We start from the raw sequence: 20881 nt of genomic DNA, 5'->3' as shown, positions 1-20881 counted from the left end.
TACTGTAACTAATTAACAGTACATTGTAAGAAATAGACAACTTATTTGTTAGGAGACAAGTGTAGGTTTTTTTTATGAAAAACTGAAAAACACAATCATTCGAAGAGTTGTCGATAAATCTATCAGGAAAGGAAAGTTTACCATTATTCTCTTTTTCGAAAGTGAATTTTTAATGTTATGGTGCCGTGAATTAATGTAATCAAAAAATGACATAGCATTTTCTTATATGTGGAAGACACAGAACGTGTCGTCAACATAACGCCTATAAAGTAGTGGGCGAGTCAAATGGTTAAAATTATTTGGCCATGTTTCCTCGTGGAAACCAAGAAAAAGATTAGCTAGGATGGCTGCTAACGGAGAACCCATCGCTACCCCATCAACTTGATTATAACATTTTACATTAAAAAGAAAATGAGTCCCAGCTGTAGCGAATGAAAACAGTTTCTTGAGTTCGGATTTTTTGATCGAAAATTTAGGGTCATGCTTGAAAATAAGATCAACAACAACATCGATAGTTTTATTTAACGTGGACAGAAGACATGTTATTTGGCACGTTTATCGATTATCCTATGATTTCCAGAACATTATTGATTAGTCCTTTGGGAAAGTTCTAGTGGTTTCGACAGGAATACGTGACGTCTATTTATAGAAACTCGAGTTGTTTATCGTAAATTCTGGAAAATTATATGATGTAATGTTACTAAAAATAGTCGTGTTGTAAATCTGTAGAATCTTCTAGAAAGATTGTAAGGAACTATATAAGAAGGTGCAGTAGGTTGTTGCGTTTAGAAGAAAAAGAGGAAAAAGAAGAAAAAGAAGAGAAAAAGATAAAGGAAATAAAGGAGTTAGTGAAAACAACTCATTTTAAGGTTTATCACGAAACCATAACGGAATATTGGTAAAAAGACTTTCAACATAGAAGGAAATGAGGAACTTGTTATTAAGATCGAAACTCCTGAACTCTTCAACAAAAGGGAATGAATCTGTGACCGAATACTTGTTATGTAAAAGTGGAGCAAGGAGAGAACTTAAATACCTAACTAAATTATAATTATAAGCACCAATAGAAGGTACAATAGGTCTAAGAGGTGGTTGATTGTGATTTTTACGTTTCTTATGTAATTTGGGAAGAAGCTTTTTATATAAATAAGATCAAATCTGAACTTAACAAACAATTACAGCATTATAACACTTTTCTAGCGTTTTAGTTCACACCTTTGATGTTTGGTGTCACGTTGTAATTAGTACCCGCTTTTGTATTACATCATACTGTAAATATTTTATTTATATACTTGTACGGTTATATAATTACGTTCTGTTATTCGTTGACTGAAGATGGCATAGGCATGCCGAAACATGTCTCTCAAAAATTTTGTCTAGTTCTAACAATATTTATCATACTTGCTACTACTACGACCTTATCGAAATGGAAGTTAGTTATAAAGGGAGAATTTCGGTAAAGTTGTGTGTTTTCAATTAGAGGCGAGTTGTATTTGTGTTTGATTGTTTAAATTAGTACAACTTGCCTGGAGTCGCTTTCTCTCGCGTTCTCTCTTCTCCGCACGTTGAACACTTGATGCGCGTCCACCTTTTGGACGTTTGTGAGAAAAAAGCGTTGGAGTGGCGCCAGGCTTAAGCGATATCTTCAAATTACTTGACTCCATTAATCTTACATCCATGAGGTAAGACTCTTCAAAACAATGCTCTTCGAAGTGCTTCGAACACAGACGTGGGTCTTTGGGCAAGGATGTCATTCCAACAGCATGAATCCAGGCTCGTCGAATCGCTGCATCATTTGGAACATTGTGTAAACGAATTTTGGTGTAGTTTTCCTTGTTTTTAGCTTGAATATTACAATCAAACGCAACGCAATGCGGCATTTTGCTACCAATTTTACCGAGGGCAATGGAATCGAGCAACCATTTTACGTCATCACCCCAGAGAGCCTTGCGCGCCGATCAAAAGGGCGATTGCGGGACGTTCGAAATGGTCTAGAAGGCCTTCTTTGAGAGGCCAAAGCAAAAAATCTAAGGGGAGAGAAACATTTTCTGTCCGAAAAATCTTCTTTTGGACACTTAAAGAGCATTTTAAGCGATATTTTCGGAAACAGTGGAGGATCCATTTAAGAGTTTGTATTTTAATTCTAAACAGACAGTATTTAAATAAGAATTACAAAGAAACGGAAACCTTCTCTTTGAAGCAAAATGATTTACATGAAAGTATTTCAAGTTCGAAAATGAAAGAGCAGGTTCAATAAACTCTCGACCATTAAAAGTAGGGAACTTAGGTGAGAATTCACAGCCCTGGTATGAAGAATATACCTATCTTAATTGCAGGAGCACAGCCCAGGAAATAAGAGTGGAAAAGTAATTAAAAGTTTCTGCTTATCTATTCAAGGTTGGTGTGGAAACTATCGTATGAAAGGAATTTAAAATTACAAGACAGTATAAACTCAGCTGCCAACTACCATGAGAACTAATTTTGCCAGAAAGACCCTTAACACTTTTATTTACTAAATTTTCCGCTAGAATTGAACAAGAAAAGTACCGAGGCGCCGGCTGTACAATTTAACTTGGGTATTCAAAATTACTTGTGGCTTTCTATATTTTTAAAACATCGCAATGAAAGAAACTCGCATGAATTGTGAACGCTAAAATTCCGAAAACAAGGAATTAATATGCTTATACTTCTACAGGGAAAAATCACTAAATATTCCCGTAACATCTGGTCAAGCCGAATGCCGAGTTTCCGGGATTGAGCTCTGCAATTTGCCAGCAGGAGGTCTGCCTAAATTCTTTTGATGATCTATATAAGTTAGGGTAGTTTCTCAATAGTTTGAACTGAACTTTGTAGGTGGTGATTCCTGCTAAAAATGTGCTTAATTTAGTAGAGGTTAATCATCAAGATCGGCTTGTGATGCTATCATTGTACGGTCACCTTTAAGAGAACTGGATATGGTCAAACCAAACCTCTCTGCGCCATATGCTAAAAATGTCAAATTTGAACAACCTTTGAGACGAGCTTCTCTGTACTTAGTGTTAATCACTCTTATCATTATTGCTCTTAAGTAAAAATAAGAGTTTCTGTTTTTAATTCTTTTTTATCATTGCAGTAACCCTAATCATCAAGTCTAAGATTTGTGGCTATAGGTAAGGGACTCATCATTATTTCTTGTGGGAGGGTGGAGGTGTTGGAGGGTTTTACTATGTTCTGATATAATTCCCCTGTCGCACTCACCTGTCTCCTGATTACCTCTGACACATTCTATGATCCACCTTCATTTCTGGCGGTCAATTCTCTATTTTTGTCACAATTGGCATGATCCTATTCAAGGACTCTGCGAGTGGCTTATGTTACCAAGTACTTCCTGCTAAACAGAGAGTCATCCTGTATTTTAGTATCTTAGTAAAACTAGAACGACCCGAGATATTTACAAAAACACGTTGTTTTCCTTCCAACACTCCCCCTATCCATTTTGTGCTGACTAATTAGCGGGTTTTTTTGCCAAAGAAAAATTTTTCTTCGTAGAGGCATAGTTTATGAAATTCGACTAACAACTCACCGCATAAGGAACGTCCATCAAGCTAAAGATTTCAGACCACTTCTTTGCCTTTTACTTTTCTTTGATAAATCATAGCCACTGAATGTTGTCACTAAATGGACAGAGAATATCATCATAAAAATTCGTCGACAGCTGTATTCTTATATGGATGCAGAGTCGAAGGCAGAAGCGAAATCTTTACTAGCATTTTGGCGCCCTTTGAAGGCATTTTGGCGGCTCCGTGTTTGACTTTATCCATAATCCTCCTAATAATCCACGAATTTTCTCCTTAACACGCTGCAGTTTTTCTCCTAATGGTTTCCTTTTACACCGTCAATGGACCTAGTTCGCTGATTTGTGCGAGACGAACTTCGTGTGCGTCAAACCCGATGCGAATACCTTAGAATTATCAAATTGGCAAAAACACACAGCACACAGCCGAACAAGAAAAAGGTCTTTCCCTGTGATTTCTTTCCGCTTTAATATTCGTGGAAGATTTCCGAAGCCTCAGTACATATTTTAGAAGTATGACTTGCTCCAAAGATCGAAGACAATCCCAAATAATTCAAAATTTCCTTTCCATATTTTTCGCGGATCCTCGCGTGTAAGCGTAGAAACTCGACAAAGACCATCAAAACAAACAGAAACAAATGATTACATAGGCCACAAATGGAACCTCCCCTCAAGCTCTAGAGCAAACAGCCCAAGAAGTGACCCAAAGCGGCTTTTGAAATATCTTATCTCACCCAAGTTTTTTGCCAAGTTTCAGCCAAATCGGTTGGCCATCAGTTCTTGCCTCTGAAACACTTTCTCAGAAAGGGACACTTAATACCTTAATCACGGACTTCTTATGGCCGACGTAGTAATTACGTGGAAATGCTTTGATAAAGTTGTTATCATCATGATAAGTTATTGTTACTATTACCATACTTATCATTATCGCTGTTATTACTAATATTATCGTCATCATCATTATTTACTTTCGTAGATAAACTTTGAAATGTTCGCTTCAGGTTTTTTTCCTCAAACAAGCTTCAATACATACCAGATGGGGCTTTAAGTGGATGCAAAAATTTAATAGTCTTGCAGGTTAAACAGTTATTTACTCTAACAATAATCTAATGATATTAATGATAATGAAATGCCGAGTCCAACATTTCTAATCTAATCTTATCTAGAAGGAACCTTTATTAACAAGAAATTGCTCGAGTAAGATGAATTAAGCAGAGTTGTTGAAAATGATGCAGCATTCTTAGGTGTAGTAAGGTGGTCTACAAGTTAAAAAAAACAACGGGGAATGCATTCATATGGAGTGACAGTCATTTTTTTAAAAAAATACAGTGGGAAGGTTGAATAAGTCTATGGTATAGATCTTGGGAGAACTCAAGTTGCACATGTAAAGATGGCATGAGAACTGATCGCCGTTACTCAGTAAGTTTCACAACTCAAAGTTTTTGACACTTAGTGGTGGGACTTAGTAGGGTAATAATGTTTCTTAATTCTTCGTTTTGTCTTGTTTGAAAGGCTTTTGAATTTTAGCAACATCACCGACATTAGCCCGAGCAAATTTATCGGACTGGTGAGTCTACGTGTCTTGCAAGTTTTAAGGTGCTTAATTCATACAAATATTACTTACGTACAGAGTTCTTCTTGGTCCTATATCTTACATTGTGTAGTTCATAATTCGTCAATGGAAAATTTTTTTTGGACAAATGAATACCATTTACATGAATACTTTATATAATTGATCAAATAAGCTCTTACACACACTCTCAGGCATACTGGAAGGAAGCTGATTTCTTGTGCTCCCAAAAAAGGTTTCTAGAGCAGTAACTTTTAGAAGGGTTCGTGAGAGTCAGAACTTTAAACCAGGTTCGTGTTATAAGTATCTTGTACATGTGTCAAACAAGGATATTTAGTTATTTCTCTTCTCCAGTATTTTCAATTGGTTACATTGGCCAACTTTTTATTATTGTTGCATTTCCCAACTATTGAATATCGCGTATCGCGTTTTAATTTAATTTACTCGGATCACTTTTACACGTACGGCCCTCAGTTGCTGCTTGTTTGTTTCATCCCTCATTGTCATGTCCACCGGGATTCCATCGGTCCTTATTTTGGGTCATTCATTTGTCAGGCGTCTCGCATGCGATGCAAGATCCCAATTTGACCCTCGGGTACATAGCAATTCTAATCTTCCGGGGACTGCGTCTGTTCAGTTACACGGTGTTGGCGGACGCACTGTGACGAAGCTTCGGTTGTTCGATCTTCACGTGGTTGAACAGATTGCTCCCGATATTGTCATTCTCGAGATTGGAACCAACGATCTCGTACATAAGCGTCCTGAGATTGTTGGCTCTGAGATTGAGAGTCTGATTTGTCTTTTATTAGAGGTATATAACGTTCGCGTCGTTTGTGTTTGCCACGTAATTCCACGTGGCCATTCACACCACAGGGCGGCCTCTTTCTTCGAGCGTGTTGCGATTCTAAAACAGTATCTCGGGGTTGTCCTTTCTCCCATTCCCAATGTTTTTTGTTGATTCCATAGCGCCTTTTCTCAGCCGGGGGAAGATTTTTATTTACCTGATGGCGTTCACGTTAATCCAGCGGGTCAGTACCATTGATATCGTAGCTATAGGGGCGCTATTTTGCGAGCATTGCGCTTGCTTTAACATTTTTCTTTCACATTTTTTGCATCTTTGAATTTTCCCACCTTCCACACCTCACAATAATAGTACAGGCATGGCTTTTTACACATTAATATGGTCTTATTTTATTGCTCCGGGGATTATTCCACGGTCCTTTTCATTTATTTTCATTTATTTTATAGTATGAGGAATTTACCTCCACATTTTTCATTAGAGGATTCGTCCTTCTATGTATGGATTCGTCCATTGTTTTTGCTGTGTGAGGATTCGTCCTCCAAATTTTTAATAGGGGATTCGTTCTCATCCGTATGGAATTGTCCATTGTCTTTGCTTTATGAGGTTTCTTTCTCCAGTTTTATTAGAGGATTCGTCCTCATCTCTATGGATTCATCCATTGTTTCCATTCTCTTCCCTGTTATGTTTTAATTTGGCATAAGAAGGATGCTGCTGCGTCGACATTTTGCTTTCCTTGCCGCTTGTTTTAGTTTTTTTTTTTTTTTCATTACTGGTATTTCCATGTTATTGTCATCTCCTAGTTTTAGGCATTGTCTGGTGGTTTTCTTCTTTCTTTTTTTTTCAGACTTATTATGCCTCCAAAACGCTCCAAACGTTTGCGGACGCCTTCAGCAGAGGCGCTTGAACCTGCAGCCGGGGGCGATCATCCCCGAAGAAAGACCACGCGTGCTGCTTGACAGCCCACCCTTGAGAACCACATTTCATCCCCTGGCGACAACACTGACCAGTCTCCATCAAATTCAACTGCAGCTTCCAAGGAGCCAAAAACTCTCTATCTTCCTCCTGATTTAGTGGAACAGCTGGTCACTCGGGTGGCGGACGAAGTAACTCGACGCCTTTCTCCCCAAGACAATATCAGACGTATTTTCAGCAGCCATACCCCTACGCCCTCTGGATTATCTGAATTTCCTCTCGATTCCACCACACCAGGACCAGCCAGTGGTGCCCCTGTGTCCAGCGCTTCCATTACATCTACGGACATGGTGGGAGGTATAGTACAGGGGTCCTTGCACACCACGCAAACAGCTTTGTCAGGTGAGACGCAATTACTCACTCAGCTTTTCTCTTCACCAAGTCTTCCAATAGATGCTAAGGTGCCATAAAAGCTCCGTGCCAAGATCTGGAACAAAGAGTGCTTTGATTTTAAGACTTTACTTTCTAATCCAGTTATGGAGAATAGATACCAGGTAATCATTTCAAATTCTAACAAGGACAAAATTCCTTCATTACGCTTAGTGCCTCTCGACAAGGCTAAGAAGCACTTGTTAATCGAAACCTGGCTAAGCTGCTTTCATATTTTTGTTGGGGTTAATACTAGTCGGCTTCCTCATGAGGCCCCCGCCCTCATGAAATAAGGGGAAGTTGTACAGGATTTGGCAGCCAGGGGTGGTAATTGGAAGTTTTATGATGAGAACTTCCGCTTTCTAAGGCAGGCACAGCCTGCATCATTCCCATGGGGTCTCATCCATTGGGAAATGTGGATGTGGGCTCAACATTCTTTTAGGAAACCAACCTTGCCTATCAGTCAGGGACATTCTAAGCCAATAATCAAAGTACCCCGAAGGGGTACTGTTTTAAGTTTCACAAGGGAGTGGATTGTGATCCAGGTTGTGCTTTTAAACATTTGTGTTACAAGTGTGAAGGTCCCCATGTAGTCACTTGGTGTAATTTTCGAGGCTAGCGCAGAGTCTCTTCCAGCCAGCCCCTACCTGCCAAGACCCAACCTAAAAATTGTAATTTGCCAACACCCGTCATTGTTGAGCGTTTAGATTTTGTTATGTCTGGGTACAACCAGTCTATCGCAGCGTTTCTTTCATCAAATAGACAAGTGTCGCCGTCTGATTTCTGAACTTCTTACTCGTAAGAAGGTGACACTGAAAGAAATTCAATCATTAACGGGCACGCTCAATTTCGCTTGTTCTGTTGTTGTCCCTGGTAGAGCCTTTTTTGCGTAGGTTAATTGATCTCACAGTTGGGATCCAGTCCCCATATCACTTTATTCGGTTAACTGAGGAGGTCAAAGCAGACTTGAAGCTTTGGCAGTCTTTTTTGACTAGTTTAAATGGCAGGTCCTTCTTTCTTGAGGACCTATGGCACAGTTCAGACACCTTAGAGCTGTATACTGATGCCGCTGGTTCATTAGGTTTAGGTGCCACTTTTTGGTAATAAATGGTCCTAAGGGAATTTGCCTGACAATTGGTTACACCAGAACATTGCTCCGCTGGAGTTTTATCCCATTGTACTGAGTTTATATCTGTAGAGTGATCAAATGCAAAATCGGCGTATCCAATTTTTCACAGACAATGAGGCGTTGATTCATGTAATTAATAAGCAGTCCTGCAAGGACAAAAATTTGATTTTTTTTGGCAGAAAATTAGTACTGGTATGCTTAAGGAACAACATACTATTTAAGGCAAAGCATGTTCCAGTTGTTCATAACACTCTGTGGAGACTCTTTGTCTCTATTCTCTATTATAGGTGGATGCATTCAGGCATTTGGCACCAGCTCACATGGAACGGGAGCCAACAGACATTCCTGTGCATCTGCAGCCTCAGAATTGGAGCCTGTAATTTCAAAAACATTGCAGTCCAGCCTGCAACCTTCCTCGCTTCCCACTTATCGACGGACCTCGACGTTTTTAGCACAATTTATACATGCGATCTTACCTGGCACTTTCACTACCTTGCCCATTTCACCCCCTGTTTTGGCACTTTTTATTGCTCACATGTATGATCGTCGCTACGCTCCTTCCACGGTGAGCAAAAATGTCTCGGCTTTAGGTTACTGCCACAAGCTCTCTGGTTTTCTCGATCCCACTAAGGCTTTTTTCATTGTTCAGATGCTTAAGGGTTATGGAAAGCTTGGGTCTCGCCTAGACAGTCGGCTTCCAATTAGCCTACCTATTCTTAGTCGAATTTTGGACTGTGCCGTTAATTTTTGTCACACACCATATGACAGTTGTTTATTTAAGGCCATGTGCTCCCTTGCCTTTCTTGCTTGCATGCGCATTGGTGAGCTCACTTTGAGAACCACAAAGGAGGGAGGCTCCCTTATTCAACTTAACCAGATTACACAGCTGGTTGATGCGAATCAGGAGGTCGTTGCTTTGAAGTTCACCTTTCTTGACTTCAAACACAATTATAGTCAGAGAACTTTTTCAGTTGTTTTGAATCGTCGCAACCAGTCCTGTCTTCTCCAAATTATCTTTAATCATTTAGCCCTTAGGGGAAACAGGCCTGGGCCTCTGTTTCGATTGATGAATGTTTCCCCTGTTTCCAGAGATACATTCATTCACAAGCTTTCCATAGTCACTAAGTACTGTGATCTAGACCCTTCACGTTATAAGGGCCATAGCTTTCGTATAGGCGCTGCTTGTTATGCAGCAGATGCTGGAATGTCTGATGCACAGATTAGGAATTTGGGGCGTTGGAAGTCCAATGCATTCCAGAAATATATCAGAATCCCTTCTTTATCTTCATAGCTCATTAATTTAAGGCTAAGGGCAGCATCCGGCAGGGGCAACTGCTGCTACTCCTCGTGTCATCCTCTGGACTGACACTCCTGACTTGCACGGGCAGCAGTTGTGTTCATCTCAGAGCTAAGGTGTAGAGGCATTGTAGCATATTTACTTTGCATTTCTTAAGCCGGGGCTGACTTGCAAGGGCAGTTTCCCACTTATTTTTCTATCTTGACATTGTCAGATAGCACATCTGCCACGAAGTTAATTATAAGGCTGTTGCTATCTATCTGTAACCGGAGGAAGGACTACATTCTTGCAGTTTTTAGGTGTATCTTAGATCATAAGCATCCTGGGGGCTTACTTGCAAGGTCAGTAGCTCCCCGGTTAAGAAGAATAAGAGTTTACTAGTAGTCGGATTTTCTTTGTTATATTACTTCTCACCTTCTGTTACCTCGTAATAGAGTGGGGGAGTCTGCTTCCAGGGCAGCAGTTTCTATTTCCAGTGCTGCATTTCCTTTGGGTGGGGCAAGCATCAGGATTGCAGCGAATCCTAATGCTCTTTGGCGTTTTTGAGTGCCCATAAAATGTTTAATTTGTTCCTGCGAAATTTCTTAAGATCTAAAAACATGTATTTATTAAAGCGGCTATGGGCCTCTGTCCATAGCCAGTTAACTCCAAGCAGTGGTTTGTTTTGATTTGTGTTGGGGTCCAGCAAAACGGGCTTCAGGATATGTAGCCCTGGTTTATATACGTAGATTGGACGAAGGGAAAAGACATAAAGTATCATTGAGTGTGACATAAGTTTGCAGCGCAGTTTCTTGCAAAATTCTCGTGGGATTTATTCGAGGAAACTACACTGCTCGTATTTAATTAACTGTTATGCTACAGTTATACTAAAACTGGTCTTGTCTGATTAAAGGAATAAAATGGTGACGGTCTTTTATGCTATTTCCCTACTTTGGTTTATAGCTAATATAACGCACGCTCTGACTTTCTCGAGAGGTTGGGCAAACTAAGACATTGCGCTTATGCTTATTATGGATGACGCAACTATCAAAAGACAAAAGCTATTTAAGGAGGGTCTCAATGGTAAGGGGGAGGGCGGTTTACGTTTATTTTTTCAAATGTGAAAAGTCGTTTATAAAAGGAACAGAACGCACGAATTTGGCTGATATTTTTCATAATGACGCGTTTGTAAAGAACTGTCAGTTTACAACACTTTTTATTAATGAATAACTAACGTTTTACGACACCTGAAGTGTCTCCACCGAAAGTAAGTTCTGTCACTTACCAGTTTTACTCCCGATAAGAAGTTAGAGAACTTACATAACTGTATTTTTGTGATATATCAGAACTTTTATTTTTAAACAACAGAACTTGACCCCAAATGAGGCAATCGTTTAAATCTTAATTAACGATATCTGAGACATTTAAAGGCTAACATTGGCTTTCTTATTTGACGGTTGACGCCAAAACTATTTCGTTTTTGACGGCTGACGGTTCGGGCTCTATGAAAGCAGATTTCTTTAAGTGAATTCTGTGTAAATAAGAAAATTTATGCTCCTGGAGTTTCAACGTTTGTGTAAACCTCTTGTAAAAAGGCTACTCATTTCTGTCTTTTTCGTTGGTCCATTCGGTTCCCTTAAGGCGTGCGTCCAAAACTCCAGAAGTATTAATTTTTGGAATTAGAATTGATACCTTTTTTATGTATTTTAATATGAGCGCTGTTCCAAAAAGGTTTTTTTTGCGTGGCTGGTACCTATAGCGAAAGAAAATGTAGAACATGTCCAGCAGGTAATGCTCTTTTATCTCTTTATTTCTTTATTTATTTTTTTATTTCTCCTGTAGATATACTAATTTCATTAGTTGAATTAATGGAGAAATGATGAAGCAGTGTGACGTGATCACTATTTTTTTTTTAAAATACGACAGAGATGGTCTAGGGGCAATCAATGAACATAAACCGTTCTAGTAAGTTTCTCCATAACCTGTCCAGCGAGAGTCAACGTTAAATACTTGTCTCTGCAAGAATCCTACATCTTGAGAAATAAAAACTTTCAACCCCCCCGTTCAAGAAATTCAACTCAATGAGGTTAATACTAAGTTGATTTCAAAATATAATCTTTTAGTTCAAAAGTTAAGAACTGATTTTCATTTTTTGAAACACAGACGACTTGCTCTGAAATCGAGGTTCGAGCGAAAGTATTCGTGGAAAAAAATATTTTTTAAAAATACAAAATGTAACATTATCATAGAATTTAAAAAGAATGTTCGCTCTTGAATCAATAGATTGTTCTTATCAAACCTCTTAGAAAGCAATAATTAGCGATCTTTTAATCCCCAAGCAGGACATAACTTACGCAGAATCTAATGCTTTAAAAGTTGCTTTGCGTAATTTAGGAAGCTCTACGAGGCTGTAGATGTTGCGTTTGACCCTTTATGAGCTTAGGTATAGCTAGTATGACCTTCGATATATAAATTTCATCGATTACCTGCTAATCAAAATCTAGTTTAGGAAGGAACTTACATCCAAAAGGACATTCTCATTATAAAGTTTCCATTAATTAACTTAAGGTGGCTTTTATCAAGATGAAATGGGTCAAGTAAGAAGTAAGAATTGTAGCACGGGTACGTACATTCCAGAATCGCGTCATCCAGGAAAGTCTCCCTCTGATTGTTTTTCGTGTTCATATGGTAAGGATCATACCAAGGTTTACAAATAGTCAATAGGTAATATTGCCGATGCTTACAAAAGTTTAAATAGATAGTGCATTTCTTTCCCTCAAATTCAGAAAATCAAAGGCATTGGTTTCTTTAGGACTCTTGATGACCAAAGCTAATTGGGGTTTTCTTCAAGACATTAATTCCCGCGATTAGTGCATAACGACAGGCAAATTTACAGTAAAACAGTATTCTATTTCCTGTGATGGAAAACAATTAACTTTAGCAGGTGTCCCACTAAGTGCCGTCCACTGACTGATGACCCCGCAGTTTAACCCCTTGGCGCCTAAGAGTGACAAGTATCTAATTTCTCCTCACAATATCAGCCCTAAATCATTCATTCATTAAGGTCAGGAGAATAAAGGAAATAATCGCCAACTGGAGAAACTGTTGATTGAGATAGAATAAATATATGATGTTCATATATTTTGAACTGCGGTATTAGATACGTATGATGCACGATCCTCGCAGTAGATAGCGCTATTTATGCAATAGCGAGAATCAGACCTGAAAAAAAAAAAAAAAAAAATCAGGCCTGTACGGGATTCGAACCACTGACCTCTACGATACTAGTGCAGCGCTCTACCAATTGAGCTAACAAGCCAACTGGGAGCAGGCCGTTAAGTTGATTCGTAACAAACCCGATTCGTAATAAGAATTGAGAGTCAGACACAAATCAATTGAGGTAGTACAGACAAGAAAGAATAGAGAGTAGGCACAAAACCATTAGCTCAAAAGGGTTTTTCCCTTGAGTGATCCGAAGTTGTTGTAGTAATAGTTGACATCTTTTCACGCGCTTGTTCGTAAGGTATTTTGAATAAATGTTTATTTTGTGCGGGTAAGAATCGATCGGCGGTTTGGGTACGAACCGACTCAAACTTGGGTAGAGATCAATTGCATTTGGGTACGAAGCGATCGTGGGCGCAAGAAGACCGGATACTTCTTTTTTTTTTTTTTTTTTTTTTAATGCCGTTGTTGAGTTAAGCCTTGATTTATGACATAATAGAAAGAAAAGACAAAAGAAATGTTGACAAACACGACGATAATCAAGATTTTTCTGTTGACGGTCATACTATTGAGAGAATGGGGGAAATATGGCGTTTGGGAGTTTAAATCTATGAAAAATTGAGTTTTACTAGTCATATCAATGATCTATGCTCTAAGGCCAGTCAAAAAGTAGGGGTCCTAGTGCGGCTACGCAATTTGATACCCTGTAATGTTTAACTATCACTTTACAGGTCTTCAATTCTGCCCCATCTAACCTTCTGTCATCTAGTATGGCACTTTTGTAATGCATCGGATCGGAGAAAGCTTGAGCGGATTCAGGAGCGAGCACTTAGGGCGGTGTACAAAACTAGATCAGCGTCCAATCAAGAACTACTAAGTCGCGCCAAACTACCGACGTTGTACAATTGCCGACTACAAGACATTGCCACTTTGACGTTAGAAGTTAAGAATAGTCTCGTACCCGAGGATATTTCTGACTTATTTGATATAAAGAACACTCACTATAACTTACGGAACAGTGACTTCGAACTGCCAAGATTCGATACTGTAAGATTTGGTAGGAATTCTATTAAATATATGGGACCTCCCATTTGGTCGAAGTTACCAAGACACCTAAGGACAATAGAAACTCTAGTTTCGTTCAAGAACATCCTAAGAAAAGTCGACCTTTAAACTCTTGTTGAAATTTAAAACTTAATTAAATAACTTTATAATATTTTTAATTATCTACTGTAAATTACTTTTATCTATATATGTAAATGTATTTGACTTTTAAATCTTTTAGTGTCCCCCATTAGCTTATAGCTAAAAACATAGACACTTAAATAAAGTTGTTCATTCATTCATTCACAGAAGCACCAGGTCCAAGCGGTCCTTTACATTTTAATTCTAGTTTTTTTTTATTTATTTTTTTTTTCCTCCCATGTTCAGATAAGCCTTTAAAAGCAAAAATCCCATGCGTACGTGTAAGCTACATCAAAGTGAACACTTTGCAATCTAGAACATAACGAAAACAAAGTATGGTTTTCCCTTCACGTTGAAAAAAGAAAAAAGAGACCTGGTTGGTTTCAACTCTAAAGAGGGAAACGTATCGAGGGATTTTATCTTGCCGCTACCTCCACTTTCTAATGATCAACCACCGCTAGAGTTGTTCCTAAGTACGTGAGTGTGTTGATTTTATGTTTACTGTAACTAATTAGCTGTACATTCTCATGATTAGCGTTACATTAATAATTTAATCATACGAGGTAATCTGTTCGGTCCTTGATGCCTAACGACTATATCATTTTACTATTTTTCATTCTACTATTTTTCCTCACACTCAGTCATTAAGTAAATAGTCTTTTTTCAGGCTAGAGCTTTATTTTGAGAAATAACGACGCGGAAATTTAGCCTGAGCTTGCAAAGCTACATCTGTGATAAGGAAAGTGATAATGATGATTATGATGAGGATAACAATGAAAATAACCATAGCATGATGGGGATGACAACAAATATTCGAGCATTTGTATTATTTTTTCTGCTAGATATGGGTCGACAGCAGTAATCATTACAAGAAAGCTATCGCACTCGTAGTCTTCCCCGTCTTTCGTTTGAATTGCTACGTGAAACTTCACCAGAATTTTATTCTGGCCTCCGGCTCATACTAAAACTCTGAATTAAAACCATGTAACTTTCCCCTCTCCTTTCCGCCATTTTGCTTTGTTGTGCTTTTGCAGCTTCACTGTCAATAGATTTATTTGAACGTCAACCTTTTGAACTCAAATTTCAGCATTCTGCACAGTGTGGAATGAATTGAAGTGTTCTAGTCAGATGAACAAGCTGCTTTCCCCTGCTTTCCCCTGGGGAGTATTTTGATGCCAGTATCACATATATCCCTGGTAGGTTCCACTCAAAAGCAGCGGGGTGGGGGGGGGGGGAAGGGGGGGATGGCCGAGCTTACAGGCCACAAATAACATAGAGAGACGGTTTTTCATATCAGCTTACAAATGCATATGATTACCCCAATGTAACACATATGCAGATAAAGCGAGAAACTCACCCATTTCCCTCCTCCTTCATGTACTTCTAAATCAGCTTTAGAGTTAGAATTTAAATTCGAAAACTGAAAAAAGATGCTCCAGTCTTTCAAATATGAGCAGTTCCTTGGGCTAAAAAGTGATGTTCAAACACTTACCTTGAGGTTGATATCATCAGCTTCTAAGGACAGGCACATACAGCTTTAATGCTCAGTAAACTAATATCTTTCGTGTTCCAGCTGTCGACATTTTCTACGGCATGATATTTTTCAAAGCCATCTTAAAGAGAGACCGTCATGTTTTTGTCAATAGAGAGGTCGAGTTATCTGGTCAAACCGAATGCCAAGTTTCCGGGATTAAGCTTTACAATTTGACAGCAGGAGGTTTGCCTAAACTTGTTTCATGATCTACATAAGTTAGGAAAGTTTCTTGATAGATGGAACTGAACTTTGTAGATAGCGATTCCTGCTAAAAATGTTCTTAATTTAGTACAGGTTAAAAATCAAGATCGGTTTGTAATGGTATCATAGTTTGATGACTTTTAACAGAACTGAATACGGTCAAATCAAATTCTCGTTCCATATGCTTAAAACGCCCAATTTGAACAACTTTTGAGACGAACTTCTCTGTACTTACTATTAATCAATCCCGCCATTATTGTTCTTTAAGTAAATCGAATGATGTGGCATTACTTTTCGTTTATAACTGATTTATTTTATCGTTGCAGTAACTAGAACTTGGACATAAGAAGGCATCTATGAACCCATTAAACCTAGCTTTTAGGCATCGTAATCTAAGAATTGTGATTGTAAATAAGGGACCGATCATTATTCATCGTAGGGGGACTGGGGTGGTGGAGGGTTTTACTGTGTTTCGATAAAATCCCCCCCCCCTTACCGGTCACCTGATTGCCTCTGTCACATTCTATAATATACCCTCATTGGTAATTTACTGGCGGTCAAATTTCTTGAATTCTTGAATTTTGATCCGAAATGTGAATATTTTTATCATTTTACTTGGTATGATAATATCGTACCAAGTCAAATGTCCATTACTCCGTTTTAAATAAGGGATAGTATATATATATCTTATTAACCAAGCGCGAGGGCCGTACTGGGAGAATATCGGCCCAAGATCTTGACAGTACGGACCGAGCGGAGCGAGGTCCGTACAAAAAAGACCGAGGGCCGATATTTTTCCAGTACGGTCCCGAGCAAGCTTGGTTAATAAGAGATTTATTACACGACTGAAGTTCAAAGGGACACGTAAAAGTGCGGTATCATTCGGGACCATTCTGGACAGTGCCCGGTCCAATACTGAGAGAATATTGACCGGCAATAGCGCATTTTGATTGATTGATTTTAGTTATTGGCCCTCTGACTGCCCAAGTCGTGTAATAATTCTGAGATAGTGCCCAATTTTGTTCTGTCCTTTGTTCTCTTTTTCTTTTTCGTGTTAAAAATAGTTTTTTTTTTTCAGGCCAGAGGAGCAAAACTATGGAACAGCATCCCTTTAGAAATTCGAAAGAAAGACTCCATTGGCTCTTTTAAATGTTCTGCTCGAGAATATTTTTATCCAAGAACTCTTAGCTTAGTTTTTAGTTTTGCATACGCAGATATAGATATTTATTTTTATTACTATCTTATAAGTGTAAATAGTTTTTAATATTTAACTTAGGATAGAGGGCCACTGGTTCGTCAGTTTTTAACTGTTATGTGTTACTCTCTGTAAATAAAGTTGTTACTTACTTGCTCACTTATTAAGGTCTATCAATAATAATTTTGTCCATTGCGCGGCATCGATAAGTCGAAAATGTTCATGGATAGCATTGCAGAGACAGAAAACTTTTATGGAGAGCACTGTAGACGTGCCTATTTTTTTAAATTAAACTTTGATTCAGGCTGCCCTTAAATTTTAACCGTTTGTAACCTTCTTATTGGAAAAGAAGTTGGTTGCAAAATGAGTTCAAAAATGCATGAACTTATTATGTTAGGGAAGCCAAAATTATTAAAACGAAGCAGTAGAATACAAAATGTAAGTTATCTGAAAACGCCCTTATAAATTCAGAGAATAGCTACAATGAGCTTTCTACCTTAAGGGAAACAGACAAATTAAGACAACTTAATGTTAACCTGCGTTTAATGAGGCCATCTTCTTTTCTTGATTGTGAAGTTCTCTGTCAGTTTGTCACAACTGAATTAAATCCCCCCGAGGTCTTGTTGGTCGGTGAAACTCGATTATACATATCGCAAATTAATGGCCTTAAATTTCAGATCGTAGCGGAACATGTTTTTTTTGCGTTTTTCCATTCTGGCTCTCTTACGTCCTCAGGGATGCAATGCATAGGGCCCACCCACTTGAAGGCTGCTTATCAACTATTTGAAATTGACACATTTTGACCTCATGTGTCCATTTCCCAAATGTTTGGTACCAGACTGTGAAAAATACTGTTGGTTTAAAGGTTTTTGTTTTTTTGTTTTGTTTTTGTTTTTGTTTTTTTTTATAAGGAGGAATTAATTTATTTCGTGGTTAGGTCTCAGGTGTAAATAGCTTACGCTCCTTCCGGCTATAATTTAGTCTACTAGTTTGTTGTACAAATGGTTTGTCTTACTAGGAAATTTGACTGATGGGGGAGAGGGAGGGGGAGACCACCTGCGTTTATGAGTGAAGTTGGTTTTTTTAATGCAAAAAAATTGTCACCTCCTCTCGACAGAACTTTGTCACCATAGTAACCGACACGTATCATTCGTTTCAAACTGTACAAGTGAAGAATTAGCCATGTCTATAAAGTTGAGTTTCTTATACAACCTCATACAACCAAATCAGCGACTATTCAGAAGTGCTTTTGCTCCCACCTAAAATTGCTGAAAACCCGAAAGCTACAAAAAGTTTGGGCTCTATTTATTTTTATATTTATACATATTTTTACTTCAATGATAATTACTGGATTATAAGTGTGCATAATCAGAAGTGGAGGGAAACTCAACAATCAGACTCAAGATGAATTGGATAGCAACAAAAACCTAATCGCTTTTTGAATTTTTTCAAAGATTGTTCGCCATAGGACCCTTTCGGGAGGATGAAAAATGTTGTCTCAAATCCGGTAAACACCCTATCAGAAGTAGCATGAGTCGGAAAAAATTAAAAAAAAATTCTATCTAATGGTTTTATTTCTGGAGAAGGCAATCTGTAAGGTCAGTTTAGTTTAGTACATAAACTACCCGAAACTACATATTTTCACGATGCCAACGAGGTAGAATTTGACTAGTTTTTAAGCAGTTCATTGCAGTTAAACTGGAGTTCACCATCCGCTAACCTTCTTTTAAAAGGCCATTCATTTAATGGCCATGTTTATGAGTTATTCGTGATTCTTAGAGAGGGCCTTAACAAAGCTTCAAATCAAATAGTCTACAGTAGATCTCCGGTGAAACATGTCTCCTTGTTCTTTTACAGATCATAATTAGCTTTGAGCTCATTGTATTTATTGAATGACTTTATAGCTATTTCCAATTAACAATCAAAAAGCAAATACTGACACGAAGGAATAAATTTATTGATCTTTGGCAAAAGTTTTGCTGAAACTTACAATTTAGACCGGCGAGTCACGGAAACTCATAGATGTCTTCGCTAACTTATTAAAATCAATTTAAGGAAACTGTAAATAAGTCGTGGATACATTGCGTTTGAATGAGTTTTGAAGATAATTAAATTCCAATGTGTAGTGTTTAGACATTTCGGTACTGTTATATAGAGTTAACTGTGCTGTAACATGGCGTGCCGGCTGGTGTAGATTAAATAAACGGTTAACTTTATCTGCACTTATCTGGGTATTAACAGGCCATCGTTACACAATGGGTGATTCCTGGATCCATTTGAAACTACTTGGTATTACTTTGAAATACTGGGCCGATGCTGGGTGAATGGTCAGAATTCACATTTTAGCTATCGGTCAGTACAAAACACGGACTGAAAACCGGGTACGAAATGCAGACTAGGTAGAAAATGCAGACTGGGCACAGAATGCAGACTAGAAATTTTGAAAAATGTTATTTCCCCTGATACATTGATAACATATGTCAGTAATCTTACAACTTACCGAGTGTCACGCAATCGCCTTTCAGTAATCGCTTTCATGATCATTTGCACTATTTCGGAATATTCCTGGCCCGTTTCCTCGCATATTTTGTTTTAAACAAAGTGACCACTGAATGCTGTTTTTAAGAAAGCGGCCACTTCCGTTCTCAAATAGAGTTTCAAGCTATCGTATAGTCTCATTTCACGTACGAGATGTCAGTATTGCAAAAAAAAAAAAAACAAACAAATGAAGACAGCTTTTGTATGTGTTACGAACTTTTAACCTAAGCCGATATGAGTATATTTTCATTTTGTTGACAAAAAATGCGGACTTAGACCAAAACTGTTCCTTGAACTTAATATATTTTTACCGTTCAGGGGTGTACACACAATGATTTTCACAAATTAATTTTTGCGAGGTCACCAAACAGATGAGAGGTAAAACCATCAGAAAATTAAACAATTCGCCAGTCACGAAGACAACGCTTCGCTTTCGCTTTCCCCTATATAAAAAATTCGTCGGTTACTTGTTTTAGCGATAGATAACGATATGAATATTGACGGCTCGCAGTGAGAAGAATGAAGCCTTGAAAATGTATTTAAAAACGATTGTGTCCTGGACGCTTTGTTAAAAACAAAATATACCCGTGAACAGCGTGGAATATTCCACAATAATGCAAATGATGGCGAAAGATGATCACGGAAAAGCGATTGCATCAAGCGTCTTCAGCTCGCAGCGAGAAGAATGAGGACTTGAAATTGTAGTTAAGAATGACTGCGGCCTGGACGCTTTGTTAAAAATCAAATATATCTGGGAACGGCGAGGAATATTCCATAATAATGCAAATGATGGCGAAAGATGATCGCGGAAAAGCGATTGCAGTAAGCGTCTTCACTCATAGTTACACCTTTAGTCTTTCAAAGAGCTTTAACTCCGTTACAAATGTTCTGAAATGGGATAGAGGCGTTCCCGTATAATTTCGGAAGGTCGCTATCAATTGGTCTGCCGTCGACATATCGATTTGTTTACATCTGAGTGAGTGACGCATTTGCATAGTCTGCTCATTCTAATAGTCGTTTGTACGCTTCGCGTACCCACGACTTACAAAATGTTTGAGTATTTCAATAAATTTACCACTAAACTTGCTATCCACCTAACACGCAAATTACAGTATTTTACCCCGCTTGGAGTAGAAGGGCCCGATAGCCTCCTGAAAACTTCTAAAACGATTTTGAAACAATCAAACAGGTAAATTAAAGAAAATTGCCTCTTCCCACCCTCTACCCCTACCGTCGACTCTAACTCCAAATTAAACACAGCCGGTTGAATAAACGATCGCGCGCTTCTTAACGTTAACTCGCCCTAACATGATGCCTGTACTGTAGGCTAAAGCT

The 20881-nt window shown here is 38.4% G+C and overlaps 1 protein-coding gene and 1 pseudogene across 1 annotated transcript; both read left to right on the top strand.

The window, feature by feature from the left end:
* Window positions 1-5628: 5628 nt before the first annotated feature.
* LOC148733836 (uncharacterized) lies at window positions 5629-8053 on the top strand (annotated as a pseudogene).
* A 571-nt stretch (window positions 8054-8624) lies between these two features.
* Window positions 8625-9686, top strand: LOC148733835 (uncharacterized). Its single transcript, XM_088758040.1, has one exon. The coding sequence runs from the start codon at window positions 8625-8627 to the stop codon at window positions 9684-9686; it is 1062 nt and encodes a 353-aa protein (XP_088614166.1).
* The last annotated feature ends 11195 nt before the right edge of the window (window positions 9687-20881 follow it).

The sequence above is a fragment of the Stylophora pistillata genome, chromosome 4 (assembly GCF_964205215.1).
Source record: "Stylophora pistillata chromosome 4, jaStyPist1.2, whole genome shotgun sequence".
Taxonomy (NCBI): domain Eukaryota; kingdom Metazoa; phylum Cnidaria; class Anthozoa; order Scleractinia; family Pocilloporidae; genus Stylophora; species Stylophora pistillata.
This window is presented reverse-complemented; position numbering and strand designations above follow the sequence as displayed.

Excerpts from the sequence above, each read along its gene's own strand:
- LOC148733835 (XM_088758040.1), top strand. The coding sequence starts at position 8,625 with ATGTTCCAGTTGTTCATAACACTCTGTGGAGACTCTTTGTCTCTATTC.